The 21,067-nt window shown below is 38.8% G+C and overlaps 1 protein-coding gene and 1 pseudogene across 1 annotated transcript; one reads left to right on the top strand and one right to left on the bottom strand.

The window, feature by feature from the left end:
- Positions 1–738: 738 nt before the first annotated feature.
- On the bottom strand, positions 739–11,082 carry CUNH14orf28 (chromosome unknown C14orf28 homolog). The gene is made up of 5 exons (XM_012456298.2): positions 11,021–11,082; positions 7,972–8,496; positions 5,632–5,721; positions 4,415–4,549; positions 739–2,896 (listed from the first exon to the last, which is right to left on the bottom strand). The coding sequence occupies exons 2-5, from the start codon at positions 8,493–8,495 to the stop codon at positions 2,713–2,715; spliced, it is 933 nt and encodes a 310-aa protein (XP_012311721.1). The 5' UTR covers position 8,496; positions 11,021–11,082; the 3' UTR covers positions 739–2,712.
- Positions 11,083–11,298: 216 nt separating this feature from the next.
- Positions 11,299–20,355, top strand: LOC135270391 (ras-related GTP-binding protein A-like; annotated as a pseudogene).
- Positions 20,356–21,067: the final 712 nt, after the last annotated feature.

Genomic DNA, 21,067 nt, shown 5'->3' with positions numbered 1-21,067 from the left:
TTTAAATTATTTTTGCTGTCCCCGTAGGTACAGTAGTAGTTTGTGGTATTTTGATTAAAAATATATCCTAGGACTGGGCATGGTGGCTCACGCCTGTAATACCAGCACTTTGGGAGGCCGAGGTGGGCAGATCACCTAAGGTCAGTAGTTCCAGACTAGGCTAGCCAACATGGTGAACCCCCTTCTCTATCAAAATACAAAAATTAGCCGGGCGTCGTGGCTGTGGGCCTGTAATCCAGGCTACTCAGGAGGCTGAGGTGGGAGAACTGCTTGAATCCGGGAGGCAGAGGCTGCAGTGAGCCAAGATCGAACCACTGCACTCCAGCCTAGGTGATAGAGACTCCGTCTCAAAAATATGTGCATATATATTCTAACTATTCTCTCATATCTTTAGCTCCTCCTCCACCAGTAGCTTATTCTGATTTTCCTAAGGGTGTTTATAGAATTACAAAGAATTTTCCATACCTTCACCTTCACATTCAGTAGGTAATCTAGTTAATTCTTTTTGACTCTTTTTCTATTCACTGTTTGGTCAGCAGGGGATGATTTCTTATTTCTATCAACTAACGGCTACCATAAAAATAAACTATCTGTTCTTCTTAACCCCAGTATCGGGTTAAGAAGGCATACTCAATTTCTATTACATGCTAATTAGTGATATGAGCTACAGCCTAAATAATTTTTAAAAATCTGCAAAGTTCATGGTAAGAGAAAATCTGGGAGTCTTGCCTGCAAATAAAGGAGGTAGAAAAATGTTTATTAGCATGTTCAAGGTAGTCAAGATTTTAACAAACATATTAATCCTCACAACAACCCTGTGAGGTAGGTAAGTCGTTGTTTCATGATAAACTAGTATTCCAAATAAAGTGCAATTCCGGAAAGAATAAATCTGCATTAGAAATAATTTTGTTAATAACACCATTTATGTTTACTCTAATATTTGTGTTTTTGTATACTTCAATTCATGCAATCAGGTGTCCCCAGAAAAGTTTACTCTAAATTAAATCCTATTCAGTTATACTTGGGAAACTATTTAAATAAATCTTGGGGTAAAATTCTTTCTGTAAATCAGTTTGATACATAAAAAAGAATTTTCATAGTATTTGCTAAAGTGAGGCATTCTCAATAATATTTCACCCATATTCATTCATTCTTGGGTAAGTTTTCTGAACATGGCACCAAGCGCTTTAGCAGTTCAGCAGATGGCAGTGATCTGTGCTGTCATGTAGAAGTTTCCAAATATATTGCAACTAATCTCAAAATGTAAACACTAAAATAAGCGATGATAAATTTCAAAAAGTATTTTCCCTTGAAAATCTTTATTTTTCCCATAAGTTGTAAAAAGAGTGATCTTAAAGTCTTTATAAAGAAACATAATGTACTCATAACTATAAAATCCTAATGATTTGTATTGCAAATCAAAGTTTCATGCTATCAATCACTACTTATAAGGAAGCCAGCAGCTATCACTCCAAAACTTTAAGTATTCTTTTCTCTGTGTCAATATATAACTTCACTAGGAAAAGAAATACTTTCAGGCACCCATTTCCTCTTAAATATATATTTAAAGTGCATTTCTATTGTTAGTCCAACACTAGTGAACATCCAGTTGCCTAATACCATTTACAGTTGTTTTATCTGCAAAATATATTAGAACATTTCAAATTACATTTAAGATAAACATTTAGGATAGTTATATAATCTGTTTGTAATAACTTGAGTTAATCTTGGAAACTTAGCTATCACTTAAAATCCACTGGTAGTTTTATAATACTTTAGGAAGTAGTTAAAGTAATTTGCCATTATAAAGAAACAGGTTGGCCGGGCGGGCGTGGTGGCTCACGCCTGTAATCCCAGCACTTTGGGAGGCCGAGGCGGGCGGATCACGAGGTCAAGAGATCGAGACCATCCTGGCTAACATGGTGAAACCCTGTCTCTACTGAAAATACAAAAATTAGCTGGGCGTGGTGGCGCGCGCCTGTAATCCCAGCTACTCGGGATGCTGAGGCAGGAGAATTGCTTGAACCTGGGAGGTGGAGTTTGCAGTGAGCCGAGATCGCGCCACTGCACTCCAGCCTGGCAACAGAGTGAGACACTGTCTCAAAAAAAAAAAAAAAAAGAAACAGGTTAAGCTCAAAAAAATTTCTCATACATTTAAAAAAAATTGCTGCAGGGATGATATTGGGCAAATCAAATTAATAAACTAAACCATCCATAAATTGTACATTCAAATCCATACTAGAACAAATAGTGCACTTTGGATTATAGTGAGGTAGGGCAAAGAAATATAGTTAGCTATATTTTGAACTATTAAATTATATAAACTGAAATACTGACTTTTACCTAGGTTTTACTTGGATATCCAAAAAGAAAAATTTCGAATTCAGATGACAAAATATTTCTTGAATTCAAGGACAGAATTGTAAAAATCTTTGAGGTACATATAAATAAAAAATACAAAGGCCACAAGATATATTTTATTTCAACATAAAATATGCTCATATAAAAATAACTCAGGAAATATAAAGAAATACAAACATTTTTGCATAGATCCTCTATATAAAACATTTACCTGGGGTTAAACACTGAAAATACACCTCTGAAACTAGTATAGTTGAACTGTTTCCTTGGATACCAAGAATACACAAAATAAGCCCTTCATCTGGGGGAGCATGGGCAGGAGGGAAAACAACTTTTAGCATCAGTCTATATTTATTTCTCTGTTGCTCGAATATAAACCAATGATGACAAGAGAAGAAACTCTGGGGGTTTATTTAACAAAATTAAATTCACATTTCTGAGCCCATCATAATGCATCCAATGTCCATCAATCTGGAAAGCTGCAGAATAATGATGTTCCTCTTTGTTAAATAATGTGGCACCTTCCAATAAATACCTGCAAATTAAATAACATAGTATAGAACAAAGTTATAATACTTTGTTTTTAAGATAAACATTCCTTAAATTCTTAACTAAGGAATAAAATTGACATTGTATTCTGTTACCTGAAAAAGATATCCATCTCTATAAATCATGTAATATAATTGGAAATGTGGAAATTAAGAATTTCTTTTTTCTTTTTTGAGATGGAGTCTCACTCTATCGCCCAGCCTGGAGTGCAGGGGTGCCATCTTGGCTCACTGCAACCTCTGTCTCCCTGGTTCAAGTGATTCTCCTGCCTCAGCCTCCCGAGTAGCTGGGACTACAGGCGCGTGTCACCATGCCCGGCTAATTTTTTGTATTTTTAGTGGAGATGGGGTTTTCACCATGTTGATCAGGATGATCTCAATCTCCTGACTTCATGATCTGCCCGCCTCAGCCTTCCAAAGTTCTGGGATTACAGGTGTGAGCCACCATGCCCGGCCAGAATTTTTTAAAAACATATTTTAACAAATGAACTTATAACCTGCACAGTTCTTTTAAAAAAGTGTAAACATATACATAACAAAACTTTTAAAGGGAAAATGTTAAAAGAAACCTTTATTTCCTGGTATGTATGCAGATATTTTTATTTATATTGACAAATAACATTTTATGTTTAAATGATGACCACCTGCATACTACTACACACTTCTTTGACTTTAAACACAAGTATTAACCAGTATGTGTCAGGAACAAAATACTGTAGTATTATTATACTATCCAGTGTTATATATCAGGCACTATCTTAAACGCTCAGTATGTATGAAATCTTTACAATAACTACACTAAATTGATACCATCATCTCTGTTTCATAGATAAGAAAAATGACATGTAGACTGGTTAAGTTGCTGGCCCGAGGTTAACTTATAAAAGATGAGGCTAGAATTTGAACCCAATTCTGTCTATTCTATAGTCCACATACCTGCCCACTATGTGCACTGCTAGTAACTGACACCCTGTAATAGATTCTGATTCTATTCAGAATATGTAAATTTAGAGACAGATATGATTGTTTTCAACTATATACACACACACACACACACACACACACACACACACACACATATATATATTTTTGAGATGGAGTTTTGCTCTTGTTGCTCAGGCTGGATTGCAATGGTGCAATCTCAGCTCACCACAACTTCCATCTCCTGGGTTCAAGCAATTCTCCTGCCTCAGCCTCCTGAGTAGCTGGGACTACAGGTGTGTGCCACCCCGCCTGGCTAATTTTTGTATTTTTAGTAGAGTCGGGGTTTCACCATGTTGGTCAGGCTGGTCTTGAACTCCTGACCTCGTGCTCTGCCCACCTCGGCATCCCAAAATGCTTCTATTACAGGTGTGAACCACCATGCCCAGCCTCAACAGCATCTCTTAAGGGCTAGCCAAAATCATAGCAAAGAATAGAATCATAATAGAATAATGGGATAAATTTTCATAACATGATAAACTTTTTTTATTAGTTTTATAAAGAAACAACAAAATAACACCTACTTGTGATCGGACAAATCCAAGTAATAGGGTACATATGCCAGATCTTCAGATTTCCAATGCTGCATATTTAAGACAACAAAAGGGGGTGCGCCATGGCAGAAAATTCGTTGGGAAAATTCTCTTAAGCCACCACACCTAAAATAGAAAACAGGCATGAACATTATTATACTTGGCACAAAGTTGCCTTTCAACACTTCTGAGTTGTCTTTATGACTTTAATTTTCTTATAATTATCTATTATAGGTGTAGGTAATGGTATGGCTATATTAGTACCTTATATCACCTAATAGCTCTAGAAGTTTATAAGCTGTGTTCCTTATACTAGAAATGACATATTAAAACTCCAGGAAATGCTAGCTATTTCTATATAAGTTTATGAAAGCGTAACTCTACAGAACTGATAGGAATGCTTTTATATTTCTCTCTCTATGCTGGTTTCAAATAATGGCAGAGAGGGTAAATAATATGACTCTTAATTGCTTCCTTTTGTCATTAGACTCTTTTATAAGCATGAACAAATTCTGTTTCCTCATAGAGGTATTATGTATATGGATCAGAATATAACAAATTCAATTATACAGTAAAATCTTGATTAACCGGAATGCTCAGGGTACAGTATTCTGGTTAACAGACATTATTAACTAAACCAAATTAACCAGAAAACCAACTGTTTCAGTATTTGTTGCTACAATATATTAGTTCACTTTCTAGACTTAATAGATACAATTAACAGACCATACTTTTATCTTCTTTTGTAATTAATTAGCTATAAGATCATCCTTCTAAATATTAATTCTCATTATACAATAATGTACTCACAGAAATTGTTAAATTGGGATGAATATGTTCTGCTTCTCTGAACTCTTTTTTTACTAGGTTGTTTTTTAGTTGTCATTTACCTCTTTCTCCTAAATGAGGAGTGCAGAAAAAAATCCAGATAACTGAGGGTCTCGATTAGCTGGGTTCCGGTTAACCAAGGTTTTATTGTACCTACTCAGCAGTAAGGAAAAAAAAAGAAAAGGTATTTGCTTTGTGCTCATCAATCAGTGGTAGTACCATATTCTATGTAGTGATACTCCATAATAAAAACACTATAAAATGTCACAGCAAACTAGGTTTGTTAATAAGATCCATAAAGTACTTCCAGGAGCACATCTGCCCAGGTTTCCTTATAAACACATACATACTGTCAGTTTAAATGTCTGTCATATACTCACCCATGCTCTTCACACAGTTCAATCTTGGAACAGAATAACTCATCCACAGCCAGTCTTATCAAGTTTCCATGTGGAATTTCTTGAGGAGGACTATAATAATTATAAAATGCATATAAGAGCTGCTTCAACATTTTACATCTTATTACCATAACAAATTTTACAGCTCAATCCATGATTAGCAAAATCAATTATACCAAGTACAGCCTCTATTATACATTTTGGAATTTCTTCCAGACAGTATAGAAATCAGTTGAACTCAATAAACACTAATGTATGAAATTTTCAAGGAAACATTCTTGTATAAACAATCCTGATATATCCAGTTGCTGCTACGTTAATCTAAAACATTTGTGAGAGGATTCAAACGAGGCAATCTGGTCTGGTGGAAGGAACTAGGACCCAGAATCAGGAAAGCAGCTGACTAGTTACCTGACTAAATGTAAGTAATAATCATTCTTGGCCTCAGGTACCTGATCTGTTAAAAAATTTTATTAACTACATTACTTCAGAGGTTGTTTTAAATATAGGATTTTTAAAAAGTAGGCAGAAATTAAAAAGTTATAGAGTATGATGAAAGATATTTTATTAAATAGTACAAAATATAATATAGAATTATAAATATTTCATTATAGTTTCAAAACATTTACAGATGTAAAGGAACTAGTTTTTAAAAAACAAGGTATTAGGATGGGTGTGGTGGCTCACATCTATAATCCCAGTACTTTGGAAAGGTGAGGCAGGTGAATCAGGAGTTCGAGACCGACCTGGGCAACAAAGCAAGACCCCATCTCTACAAAAAACACAAAAATTAGCTGGCCATGGTGGTGCATGCCTCTAGTCCCAGCTACTTGCAAGTACTGAGACAGGAGGATCACTTGAACCCAGGAAGTCGACATTGCAGTGATCTGTGAACACACTACTACACTTCAGCCTGGGAGATGGAGTGAGACTCTGTCTCAAAAAATAAAAAAATAAGTTAGCTGAGCATGGTGGCATATGTCTGTAGTCCCAGCTACTGGAAAGGCTGAGGCAGTGAGGTATGAGGTAGGAGGATCACCTGAGCTCAGGAGTTCAAGGCTGCAGTGAGCTGTGATCATTGCAACTCTTCTGAGTTGTCTTTATGACTTGAAAATCATTTCCATTGATAGATATTTCAAATTAGCAATACAGGAAAATAGACAAAGTATATTTCAGAGAAATTTGAGTTTAACGAATTAGGGTATGCAATGTACATTTCCAAATGGGAACAATCTACCAGGCTGTTTTTCTGGACCATGGGGCCAGATACCTTTCTGCCAACAATGTGTTTGGGTCTGTTTTTCTTCCACTGGCAATTATCCCCTTTCCAGCTCATGTCCCTTGGAGGCTTTAATGTTTCCCAACACTCCACTAGGGCTTGCCAGTTTGGATTCTGTCCCTATCATTTACTGAGCTGGAGATCTGCCTTTTCTCTGAAAGCCAAAAACATTCATCTGGGTCTTTGCACCTTTCCTAGTCAAAATAAAAGCTGCTTACATCCACATTTACATGTGAGATGCCAAGTTCTAGGTGTCTGTCTATAATTATGTCTTGGCCATGATAAGAAAGAATACTTTTAATTTTCTTATTCATGTGGAACTAGCCCTTTTGACAGAGACCTATTCAAAGGGTGAAACATTCCAAAACAGTATTAAGTGCTCTTAAAGAGGTTAAATTTGTGACAGTAAGAATCATCTACAGTCATTATTAGTAAACTCAAGTAAGAGTAATACATTTTTCATATGGAGTAATTCATTACTTTGCTACTGACAAGGTTGTCAGTTGGCTTTGTAAAGTAATTCTAAGATGTTTGGAGGCAATAGGCTGCAACACTGTTTTCAGGGGACCTGCAGAAGAATCTTGCATATGTGTGATTGCTTCATGCGTAAGTAATTCCAAAGGCTCTGTCCTTTAACAAGTACTTTGGCAATACTGTCATTTGTCATCCAATGGGGACATATTTTGAGAAACGTATCCTTAGATGATTTCATAGTGTGTAAACATCATAGAGTGTGCTTTCATAAACCTAGATGGTATAACCTTTCACACTCCTAGGCTATATGGTAAAGCCTATTGCTCCTAGGTTACAAATCTCTATAGCATGTTACTATACTTAATATTGTAGGCAATTTTAACACAATGGTAAGTCTTTGTGTACCTCAACATAGAAGGGTATAATAAATATACAGTATCTTACAAAATAGCATGGCATATGTGGTCCTCTGTTGGCCCAAATGTCATTACGGGGCACACAATCACATATCTAAAGCAACATTCATTAAAAAAAGTACAAGTGACAAAACAGCCATTAGACCAACTTACTTTATATTAATTGTGCGCTGCTGATCTTCCTGCACTCGAGTTGGGCATCGCCAGTTGGAACAGTAACTCTCTTGAATGGTAGACATGAGATTTTCAAGATTTTTTGTAAAATTATCATGCTCATTCCCAAACAAATCAATTATTAATGAAGCTTTATGAACTTCAGATTTGTATTGCTGTTTTTCCATCTTGTCCCAAATCCAAAGTAGCTTCACAGTTGTAAAACTGTAGGTGTCCATTAAATAAAGAAAACAGTCTACAAACTCTCTACCAAAATGAAGAGAGAGTTCTCTGGGGAAATTTTCATTTTCATTAAGAATGACATATAATAACATCAAGAATCCATCTATGGTGCAGGTATTTTTCAGTCTTATTTCAACATAGAGTGGTGTACAGGATACTGCTTTGCGGCCAGCTTTTATAGTAAAAACACCCCCCCAAGGAAGAACAGGCCTCCAAAATGATCGATCTTGGTTATAGTTATTTTTAATTGATGCTTTGATCTCTTCAAACAGTGTCTTCATCCTACATTTTAAAGTTTAAAACAAAACACATAAACTTGTGACTTTGTATATTAAAAGCATAATATATTTAAATGAAAATAAATATATGTAAAGACTCAAATCAAATGTGGTTATTAGGCTTCTCAACATAGCAAAAAAATTTAAATGAGCCACTTTTCAGGCATTATGCATGCTTTCTGGAAAGGCCATTTAGGAAATTGCAGTCTTTTTTTGAGACACAGGTGGCCATTTCATAGGCTTTATATTGATTACATTGCAGATTTTATCTGTGATAGAGGAAAACCCTGTAATGAAAAAATCCTAAATGAAAATACAGATACTAAAAACATAAACTAAATTTGGTTAGGCATATTCCTGATGTAAACCTCCTCCTTCTTCCAAAATACAGGGTGTGCTTCATTTTCTTGTTAATATGGGTTGTTCCACTAAAGAATTTATAATGGGATCCTTAATTGGGGGTACAGAATAATAGCCATTCTGTAACCTTTATATTAACTATACTACATATTTTATCTGTTGTATAGAAAAACTATGTAAAAAAAAAAAAAAAGAACTCCTGTTGCTATATAGGCTATAACTAATTCTGACGTTTACCTTTGAAAGACAGCGTGAGGAGTAATCATGAAATCTTAAGTGAATAGTAGCATAGCTAATACTGCTATTCACTTTGGGATTTTTATTTGCAACTCAGAATTGTGCTATTAATTGTGTAATTTATACTATAATTTTTAACTACAGAGGCTATACTATCTGATTCAGAACTTGATAAATATCCTGATTATTCCCTATGCATGTTTTGAGAATGAACCAAAGCATCCTCCCTTTTGAAACTGGCACTCTTCCCCTAACCTTGAGGACTCCTAGGCACTTTGTTTTTAAAGCCATGGAGAGTATTTTAATAAATATGTTGTGTTATATGTATGTTACATAGTGCACATATTTTTGAAAAAAATGAGTTTTTTGCAATTGTATTGAAAAAATTGCTTCACCTTACTGGGGACAAGCAAGTAAACTCAAAACATCATATTGTTTTCCAACATTACTTTTATAGAGAAGCTATGTTATGAAAAAACGCATCTGAGGAAGGCAAACAGAGAAATGAGTGACTGAGATCAGTGTCTTGTTTTGACCATCTTTTCAAGTGCTGCATCCTCCCAAACACAACATGAACTCAACCCTTAATAATGCTGCAGTCCTATGTGTTTTATTTGCGTAAAGAAACTAAGTCCAAAACATTCTGCAACACGAGTACAATTTCACTTCTGCAACATATTAAACACACATGAACACACTATTCTCAGCTTGAAGCAAGATACTGTGCCCTCTAAAATATCCAGCAACTATATTTAGTATGAAGTGTGGATGTTTATATTACTTGGCCAACACGTTGATTCTAGTCAACCACTTAGGAATAAGAGGGTGTGGCAAATCTGTAACATAGGAAAATAGAAACGGACACGTTTTGCTAACAAAAATTAAAAAACAAAAAACGATTAGGCATTCAAATACTTTAAAAACGAAAATAACTTTATGGTTTATTTCCATTAACTTTTAAAGACTTCTGTAGCAAGGTTTAAGATTGATTTAAGAGCCTGAGGTCTGATTCCTAAACTATTGCATTGGAAAGGAAGCATAAATCTCTAAGATGTTTTCTTCAAATTATCTTTAGACATGACCAAATGAAGTGTAACTAGCTCTGTAAAGCAATAGTCACACTCTAAGAGAATTAAACTATAATGATATATATGGCAACTTACTTGTCTTTGGGAAAAACAGGAGGAGGGAAAATTTGGAAGAACTAGATGATACTAGTTTCAGCATGAACTTGGTGATTTGTTTCAAAGTAAATTGCAATAAAAATGGGGGGCGTGTGGGGAGAAATAATGGAAAGATAGCTGTAACGAGCTTTACTTAAAATTGTCTTCGCTGTTTAGCTAGGATCTGTATTGGAAGGACTAGAGGATTATTCCAGTGGCTTTATTTTCCAGACTCAACAGGCCCTCCAATTTGAATAAACTTGGAAAACTGACCTCTATTTCTCTGGCAAACATCTTTCTTTCGTGGTGACTTCTAACGGAGGCAATTGGTACCCCAAGCTGGCCGTGAGGACCCCACCACCTGCCCAAGGCATTGAACGCCGGACTCTCTAAGGACTCATAGGTTCTAAAGATCCCCTCAAATCAGCGCCGGAAATACATCTCTAAAAAACAGCGACGCCCTCCCGCTCCCAGCAGCGCGGGGCTTCGGGACAGGGACCAGGCGGGCGCGAGGCGTGCGCCCCCAGGGAGCCCCCACGCTCCGGCCACGCCCACCCTGGCCCTGGGCGGCCGCGCCCGGAAGGCCTGGCACTTGAGGCGGACGGGTCCCCGAGTCAGGGGCCCGCGAGTCGTCTGGGCGCGCCCGCCTCTGGCAGGGCAGTGCCCCGCCGAGTGCCCAGGATTGCCGTCAAATGGGCTGGAGGGCCGGGCCGTGGAGCGTTCCCACACTGGCCAGTCTCCGTCCACCAGGAAGCCAACTCCTCGTACCTCCCCGGGGACTGAAAATCGCCGGTGCCGCCGCACCCGTCGCCGCCGCCGCTTGCTCATGGAGAGCCCGGGCTGCTGCCGCCGCCGCCGCCGCCTCATCTACGAGCACCGCCGGCTGTCTCGGCCTCCCTTGGCTGAGTTCTGGTCTCTGGCACGGCCTCCATGGTACCCGCCGTGGCGGGAGCCACGGCAGCTCCAGCGCCCAGGCCCAATCCCGGTGGACCCACGGAGCCAGGACAGCGGGACACGTCGCCTCTTATTACGGAGGAAGATTCGGCATGACCTCCACCCCCCCTCCCCCAAACCCCCCTTTCCAGCCGCCTGACAGCGCTACTGCGCAGGCGCGAAGACGCCCCAGCCTAACGTGCGTGTGTCGGTGTGTATACAGCATCCACATTCGCCCAATGGGAACCAGGATCAGGTGTAGGGGGCGGGACCTCGCAAAGAGGGGCGGTGTTCCAGTATTAGGAGGTGGGTGGGGAAGCCGGAAGTGGGCAGGGTTTGCACGGAGGCGGAGTTTTATTGGCAAACCTGCTTAGCTTTTCGAGGTTTGTACCATTTTAGGACTTTATTTTAGTTTGCTTCTGTGTCTTGTTTTCTCACCTTCTTAACCCAGAAAGAAAGCTTTGTCTTCTCAGTAAATTATAGTTTTAAAAGCTTTTAAGTATACACTTAGCAAACAGTTGCATTCCTGTTAAATGCCAGCTTTAGTGTTCAAGTTAATTATTGGCCAATATACTGTAATTTACAGTGGAAGTTAACCCCATTTGGAAAAATTAGATTGCTTTAATTCCATTGTAAAGTTGAAAAAATTGGGTTTTGGAGTTAATAAGGTCCCACACAGCAAGTGACAGAGCTGGAAATTAAAGTTAAAACAACTTAATGCTAGTTTGTGCACTCAAACACTATTTCTGTTCATTAGGGCCTAGGTTTTGCATCTCCCATAAAGAGGCAAGGCCCTATATGGCTCTGCATCTGGAGAACACAGGCCACCCTGCAAAACTACCTTTACTTCCAAGTAGGCATGGAGGTCTGGTTGAGATTTTCCCCATCCAGCCTTTCAACAAATAATGAAGGTCTGAAAGTTAGCTCTAACCTTCAGAACACATGAGGGCTAATGAGAGAGCTCAAGACCATCCTAATAGATCAGTGTGGTTCTTGGTAACAGGCTGAGCTTGGGGGAGGCTGGATACCTTTTTGACCAGTGTGATGGTTGGTCAAAGCTATGGAGGGGACCTTCCTCATGGATCTCTCTAAAAAAGTCTAGAAATGGAAGAGAGACATCTATTTCTTGAGTTTTAGTTCTACCCAAAAAAGAATTAATAGCTCTGGCAAAGCCTGCTCTTTTTAGTTTCCTGGGTTTTCTTATTTCTTAGGGTATTTTATAATGATGAGGAAACTGAGGTTCTTAGAGATTGAACTAGTGTGTTGGAATTCACTTGCAAAAAGTTCACTCTCAATATTAAGCCTATCCTACAGGTAGAAAAGTCCTAAAAATGTTTGCAAATGTGAATTATGTGTTTAATTTTAAATCTCTCACAAGACATGGAGTTCATTTTATGCTGATTAGGTCATTGTCTTCCTGAGAACAGCCATAATATGATGGATGATACCATTTCTGGAAGAACAGTATTGAGATTGCTCATTAAACTCTGCGAGTCTCAGCTAGCTGGAGGAAGCATGAATTCCTTGAATACTTGGATAATTCACAAATTTCACTGAGGCTTTTTTTTTTTTTTTTTTTGACACAGAGTTTCGCTCTTGTTACCCAGGCTGGAGTGCAATGGCGCGATCTCGGCTCACCGGCAACCTCCGCCTACTGGGTTTAGGCAATTCTCCTGCCTCAGCCTCCTGAGTAGCTGGGATTACAGGCACGCGCCACCATGCCCAGCGAATTTTTTGTGTTTTTTTAGTAGAGACGGGGTTTCACCATGTTGACCAGGATGGTCTCGATCTGTTGACCTCATGATCCACCCGCCTTGGCCTCCCAAAGTGCTGGGATTACAGGCGTGAGCCACCGCGCCCGGCCTCACTGAGGCTTTTAATTGAAATTTTCATTCTGCATCTTTTCCACTCTCTTCAAAATCTGACATGTGAGTTGCAGGGTTTTTTAAGATAGCTTTATTGAAGTATAATTGGCATAGAATATATAGAGTATATTTACAGTGTATAATTTTTACCAGTTTTGACATATGTATACCCACTTGAAACCATCACTATGATCAAATGAATATGCCCATCACCCTTAAGTTTCTGCTTACCTAATGCCCCCCAACCCTGCCTTTTTTTTTTTTTTTTTTTGAGACAGAATCCTATCTGTCACCCAGGTTGGAGTGCAGTGGTGAGGTCTCGGTTCACTGCAACCTCTGCCTCCTGGATTCAAGATATTCTGGTATCTCAGCCTCCCAAGTAGCTGAGATTACAGATCAGTATGCTTGGCTAATTTTTTTTTTTTTTTTTTTTTGAGACAGAGTCTTGCTGTATTGCCCAGGCTGGAGTGCAGTGGCATGATCTTGACTCACTGCAACTGCCACCTCCCCAGGTTTAAGTGATTCTCCTGCCTCAGCCTCCTGAGTAGCTGGGACTACAGGTGTGTGCCACGCCACCCGGCCAATTTTTGTATTTTTAGTAGAAACGGGGTTTTACTTTGTTGGTCAGGCTAGTCTCAAACTCCTGACCTCAGGTGATCCACCCACCTCGGCCTCCCAAAGTGCTGGGATTACAGATGAAGGCCACCATGCCCAACCTAATTTTTGTATTTTTAGTAGAGGCCGAGTTTCACCATATTGGCCAGGCTGGTCTTGAACTCTTGGCCTCAGGTGATCTGCCCACCTCAGCCTCCCAAAGCACTGGGATTACAGGCTTCAGCCTCCGCACCTGGCCCTCATTCTCTTAACAGTGTATTTTGAAGAAAAGTTTTAACTTTTAATAAAGTTTAATTATTATTTTATAGATTGCATTTTTAGTGTGATTTCTAAGACATTTTTGCCCAACCCAAGCTCACAAAGAAATTTTCCCATGTTTTCTTATAAAAGTTTCACATTTTCAGGCTGTACATTTAGATCTATGATGCATTTTTGTTAACTTTCTTATATAGTTTGAGGCATGTATCCAAGTTCATATTTGTTGTATGGATTCCCAATCATTGGAGCAACTTTTTTTTGAAAAGCCTGCACTTTTTCCACTGGATTGCTTTTGTGCTTTTGTCAAAAATTAGTTGCCCAATACCATTTTATAAACACTTTTCTTATTGTCAGTCATCAACCATATGTCAGACAGCATGCTAGCATGTGGAGATCTGTATCAGTAAGTGTTCTTTGGTTGTAAGGACTAGAGACCAAATATTGTTAATTTAAATAGGAAATTTATCAGAAGGATGGGAGATATAATAGAATTCAAGAAAGTTAAAATTTATTGGAAGGATGTGAGATATAATAGAATTAATTTAAAGAAAATTGAAAAAAAGAAAAAGTGGCTGGGCATGGTGCCTCATGCCTGTAATCATAGCAGTTTGGGAGGCTGAGGCAAGAGGATTGCTTGAGCCCAGGACTTACAGACCAGCCTATGTGAGACCTCATTTCTACTAAAAATCAAAAATATTAGCTGGGTGTGATGGCATGTGCCTGTGGTCCCAGCAACTTCAGGGTTAATGTGGGTGGATGACTTGAGCCCAGGAGGTCAAAACTACAGTAAGCTTTAATCATGCCACTGCACTCCACCTTGGGCAACAGAATGAGACTGTCTCAAAGAAAAAAGTGGAAAAGACAAGAGAAGACAAAAGACAAGACCTTGATTGATAAGTGGGGAGGTAGTTTCCCAAAGGACAATGAGGGCCTATTAACAGAAGAAGAAGAAATAGTGCTAGGGAGATATCTGCTACAGCAGTGTGTCCAAACTTTTAAAAAATCCATACATGGTAAATGATGAGAATTAGGCAATGTGTGAGGGTAAATTGATGGGTATGAGAAAGTGTCTATATGAGGTGTGGCAAAAAAAATTTATTATATTTTATTTATGTCATTGTAAGAACAAGCAAAGTATTAGGAATGATATGGAATGCCGAATTTATATAAAACTTCTCAATAAAATCCATCTAAAATTTGATAAATATGAGCTTATTTCCATGACATGATTTTAATTTCAAATCTTTACTCAAACGTAATTATAATATACCTAAGGAAAAGTGTATATATTGTGATTATACAGCTCAATGAATTTTCACAGTGAACACACGTGATGTGTATTCCAGTTAAGTATACCTGCATAACAAATCATCTCACAAGGTAGTGGCTTAAAATAGCAATGTTTATTTTACTGATGAATTTGAAATTTAGGCAAGGCTGAAATAGCTTGAAAGCTGGGAGCCTGGAATCCAAAGTCTCCTTCTGTATTGGTTTGTTTTTGCATTGCCATAAGGAACTACCTGAGACTGGGTAATATATAAAGAAAAGAGGTTTAATTGGCTCACAGTTTAGCAGGCTGTACAGGAAGCTTGGCTGGGGAGGCCTTAAAAAAACACAACCATGGCAGAAGGCAAGGGGGAATCAGGTACATCCTACATGGCTGGAGCAGGAAGAAGAGCGTGAAGGAGGAGGTGCTACACACTTTTAAACAACCAGACCTTGTGAGAACTCACTCACACAAGAATAGCAAGGGGGAAGTCTGCCCCATGATCCGATCACCTCCCACCAGGCTCCTCCTCCAGCATTGGGGATTAACACTGGACCTGGGACTTGGAAGGGGACACAAATCCAAACTATATCCCCTTCAGTCTTTGACTGGCTGTTGGTACTACCTGTTTTCTGGGACTTTTGCTGTCTCTGTGATCAGAATACTTACAAATGGCCTTTCTATGTGGCTCTGTGACTTTCTCACAGCATGGTGACTGGGTACTAAGGTGAATGTCCCAAGAAAGAGAGCCAGGTGGAAGCTCTATTGCATTTTCTTTTTCCTTTTTTTTTTTTTTTTTTTTTTGAGATGGAGTCTTGCTCTGTTGCCAGGCTGGAGTGCAGTGGTGCGATATCAGCTCACTGCAACCTCCACCTCCTGGGTTCAAGAGATTCAAGTATCTCAGCCTCCCAAGTAGCTGGGACTACAGGCATGCACCACCGCGCCAGGCTAATTTTTTGTATTTTAGTAGAGACGGGGTTTCACCATGTTAGCCAGGATGGTCTCAATCTCCTGACCTCATGATCCACCAACCTCAGCCTCCCAAAGTGCTGGGATTACAGGCATGAGCCATAGCGCGCAGCCTGTATTGCCTTTTCTAACTGTATTAGTTTGTTCTCACATTGCTATAAAGAAATAGCTGAGACTGGATAATTTATAAGGAAAAGAGGTTTAATTGGCTTATGGTTCTACAAGCTGTATGGTTCTGGCATCTGCTTTGCTTCTAGGGAGGCCTCAGGAAACATACAGTCATGGTGGAAGCGAGAAGGGGAAGCCAGCATGTCTTACATGGCCAGAGCAGGAACAAGAGAGAAGGGGGAGGTGCCACACACTTTTAAACAACCAGGTCTTTTGAGAATTCTGTCATGAGAATAGCACCAAAGGGAGAAATCTGCCCCCGTGATCCAGTCACCTCCCACCAGGCGCCACCTCCAACACTGGGGATTACAATTTGACATGAGATAGGGGCAGGGATGCAAATCGAAACCCTATCACCAACCTAGTAACCAAAGTCATGCAGTGTCAGTTCTGCTGCATTCTGTTTGCTAGAGGCGAGTCACTAAGGCCAGTCTATACTCCAGGGGAGGGAATTGGCTTCACCTTTTGATAGGCAGAGTGTCAGAGAATCTGTGGATATGTTTTAAAATCACCACACGTATGTAATAAACTCCCAGATCAAAAAGCAGAACATTACCAGCACCCCAACCTCCCCTTCCTTTCATTACCCCCCACCCCAAGAGTAACCATTATGCTGATTTCTAACAGCAGAGATTACTGTTGCCTGTTTTTGTATTTTATATAAATGGAATAATAAAACATGTGCTTTTATGTGTCTGATTTCTTTCCCTCAACGTTGTTTGTGAGATTTATTTATGTTGTTTTATGTGATTGTCCTTATTACCATTCTGTTTTGTAAATAGCACAAAATTTATCTGTCTAATTTTTTCTTGATAGGTGTTTGGGTAGTTTCTAGTTTTTGGCTGATATGAAGAGTTCTGATTTGAAATTCTAATACATGTCTTTTGGTATTATATATATAACATATACATATGTATGTATTTCTAGGACATGTTTTTAGTACTTTTATGTATATAATACACATACATGTATATGCTGAGGTTCATGCAGAAGTGAAATTACTGAGTTTATGGTATTACATGTTCAACTTTAGAAGACACTGCTAAGCAGTTTTTCAAACTGTGCCATCTGCAGTGAGGGATCATGAACAAGATTTCTTAATACCAGATTTTATGCTTGAAATGACTGACACAACCCCCTTTCAATATGTACTCATGATAATCTCCTTAAATTCTTGAGAGTTACCATTGACAGTAAGACTGGGCTCAGTTGGCTGTGTTGGCAGAATGTGGCTTCCTCAACATAGTTGTCTTACACAGAGGCTCAGGGCCCTAACAGAGCAAGTATTTCAGTGAACAAGACCAGACACTGCATGCCCTTTTATGACCTAACTTTGAAGGCTAGCCCAGTCTTCATACCCATAAGTAGATGATGGCAAATAGCAGAAGATAGTTTGTTACTTTTTCTTCAATTGTCAGATAATCTTTTATTGTCATTAATAAGAATTCAGGCCAATCACGGTGGCTTACACCTATAATCCCAGCACTTTGGAGGCCAAGGCGGGCAGATCACCTGAGGTCAGGAGTTTGAGATCAGCCTGGCCAACATGGTGAAACCCCATCTCTACTAAAAATGCAAAAATTAGACAGGCGTGATGGCACACACCTGTAGTCCCAGCTACTCAGGAGGCTGAGGCATAAGAATTTCTTGAACCCGGGAGGCGGAGGTTGCACTGAGCCGAGATGGTGCCACTGCACTCCAACCTGGGTGACAAAGCGAGACTGTCTCAAAAAAATTTTTTTACTCTAAATATAATAGCTGCTTCACTGAGCAGTTTAAGGTTGAAATTCTTTGTAATAATGATAATGAGTTTAACAATCCATTCAAATTTTCATATCAACTACTTCAAACAATCATGATGTTTTCCATTAAACATACACAGATATTGCTCTACTGGTCTTTTTTTTTTTTTGAGACAGAGTCTTGCTCTTTCTCCCAGGCTGGAGTGAAGTGGCGTGATCTCGGCTCACTGCAACCCCACCCCGCCAGGTTCAAGCAATTCTCCTGCTTCAGCCTCCCAAGTAACTGGGATTACAGGCACCTGCTACGATGCCTGGCTAATTTTTATATTTTTAGTAGAGATGGGGGTTTCATCATGTCGGCCAAGCTGGTCTCGAGCTCCTGACTTCAGGTAATTCACCCATGTTGGCCTTCCCAAGTGCTAGGATTACAGGCGTGAGCCACTGCTCCCGGCCTTCTACTGGTCTTAGTAAGTCCTCTTTAGAATTCAAATTATAATGCTAACTTACATTATTAGTAAAGTATTTTTCATCTCATTTTTCCAAAAGCTGAATTTTTGCTTTGAATCTATAAACTTTGTTGGTAGATGTTTAAAAAGGTCCGGAGTTCACCACAACAGATAATCCAGTGATTACCCTGGGATGTAAAAATATCTGAAAAGATGAGAGGACATTGATATCTGAACTTAAAGTCACAGAGCCTGTTTGGAGAGGCTGTTACAGACAAAACCAGCCCATAATTACCCCTCAGTGAGAGGCCTGGATAAATAAATATCCTGATATAACTTTTCTCCTCCCTCCGATAAAATGATGTTGTCATTATTTCTATTATTGTACTGTTTGAAAGTGGCACCTTTTCTATCTCCCTTGCATCGATTGACAGTTCTGACAGTTTCTCGTGCTGGTTGACAAAACAAGTGATTCTGCAGTGCATAAAGTTAGATCTATTTTACTCCTGTCTTTTGTGCTATGCTTGTTGTACATTTTTACTGCTATATGGGAATTTACGAAATAATTTTAAAGTATTTATTTATTTACTTTTTGAAACGGAGTCTCTCTCTGTTGCCCAGGCTGGAGTGTAGTAGCGGCGCAATCTCAACTCACTGGAGCCTCATCCTACCAGGCTCAAGGGCTCCTCCCACCTCAGCCTTCCATGTAGCTCGGACTACAGGTGTATGCCACCATGTCTGGCTAATTTTTTTTGTATATTTTTTGTAGAAACAGAGATTCGCCCTATTTCCCAGGCTGGTGTTGAACTCCTGGACTCAAGTGATAATACACCCAACTTGGCCTCCCAAAGTGTTGGGACTACAGGGATGAGCCACTGTGCCCAGCCAAATGTAAAAATAATTCATATTATCTTGCTACCAGTCTTTAAAATTTAAAATATACCCCATTTAATATATTTTTTGAAACTTATCCTTTAAAAAATCTGTTTAAAGTCTTGTTTTTCTGTTGGGTCTCATGTTCTTGGTAAAGTAGTCTTTAGATCAAGTTTGACATAAGCAAATACCATTTATCTGTCTATCCCAGTACATTTGCTGAGTTCCCATCATGAACTTTGAGTCCCTGAGGATCTTGAAGTTAAGAAGGTTCCTGCTTTTGAAAATATGTAAGCTATTTAAAGAACAATAACAACTAGGAAAGGCATGAAAATCTAATTTCTATAACTCAATTCAGTAGAACTCATAGCCTTATTATTTGGGGAAAATCAGAACACATAGGTTCACAGGTTTTCAGATCAAGAGTATCTGAACAGAATGGACAGAGCCTCATTCATATCTGGACTTGATTTGTTTGTCTCGCCCACTAGAGTATGATTATTTGCAAACATTCACCTGGGGTGAAAAGCTCTACATAGCCTGGTCTAGTATTGCCTATCAGCTGATTCTCAATGATCAGCAGCTGAAGATGAGCCTAAGGAATTTTGCCCATATTCTTGAAGTTGATGAAGTTCTGCTGTTTGAAAGAGCTACATTCTTGGTTATTTCCCATTACCATCATGATGGCCACAGGTTTGAGAAGATCAGCAACATCATTAAGCAGTTCAGCTGAGCTGAAGTAAATTGGCACCTTTCCAGAGCATGGAATTTACAAATTCTAACTTCACTGCATTCCTTGACATCTTCACTGCATTCATTCACATCTTTACATCAAACATCTAGGTGATGGTTGTTGCAGATCTGTAGATGCCTTCTACAGCTACTCTGATCAACATTTGAAAAACTAGGAACCACTGAAAATCTGGAGAGAGTGGATGGCCCCAAGCACAGTCTCTTTATGCATTGAATATTGCCAAATGCTCTTTCTGAAAATGCTGAATTGCCTTTTTTGGGGAGCATATATATTTTTTAATATTCATAATATTGTGGGCCTAAAAGTGGGCTTTGAAATGTGTGCTGCTTACTACTTCCATCTCTTTCTTTCCTATTCCCCAGTCTTTAAACATTGGATGATATTCAGTAGAGTTTTAAGATCACCTTTCTGAAAAGTTGGTATGGTATACCACTAAAGTTGGTGATTTGATGTGTTCTAATTATCTGATTATAATAGAAATGTACATCAAAGCTTTTACCAATATCTTCCTGTATGCCTTATCAGATTGCAAGAATAGAATGTTATTATTTTATCAGCAAATTACTAAAATGCATTTATAACTTCTTTGGCTTCAATAATAAATAAACATGTTAGCAATTAAAAATTTTGTGAAATGTAATCAAATGTTTGTTGTTTCAAGTCAGAGTTTTAGGGTAGTTTGTTACCAAGCATTATATAACTGGAGTATCTGTTGATGAATACTCTCTGCTTTTGTGATTTTGAAATATATATATAATAATTCTTCCTTACATCTTGTCCCAAAGGCAATGCCCATGTTTTAGATCTTCAGTAATTTGATTCTATGTGCATTTCTTTAAAAAATTTTTAATTTATTTTTTGAAACAGCGTCTCACTCTGTTGTCCAGGCTGGAGTGCAATGGAATGATCATGGCTCACTGCAGCC

Source organism: Aotus nancymaae, unplaced genomic scaffold (genome assembly GCF_030222135.1).
Source record: "Aotus nancymaae isolate 86718 unplaced genomic scaffold, 86718_ANA_hifiasm-v0.15.2.pri h1tg000062l, whole genome shotgun sequence".
NCBI classification, from domain to species: Eukaryota; Metazoa; Chordata; class Mammalia; order Primates; family Aotidae; genus Aotus; species Aotus nancymaae.
This window is presented reverse-complemented; position numbering and strand designations above follow the sequence as displayed.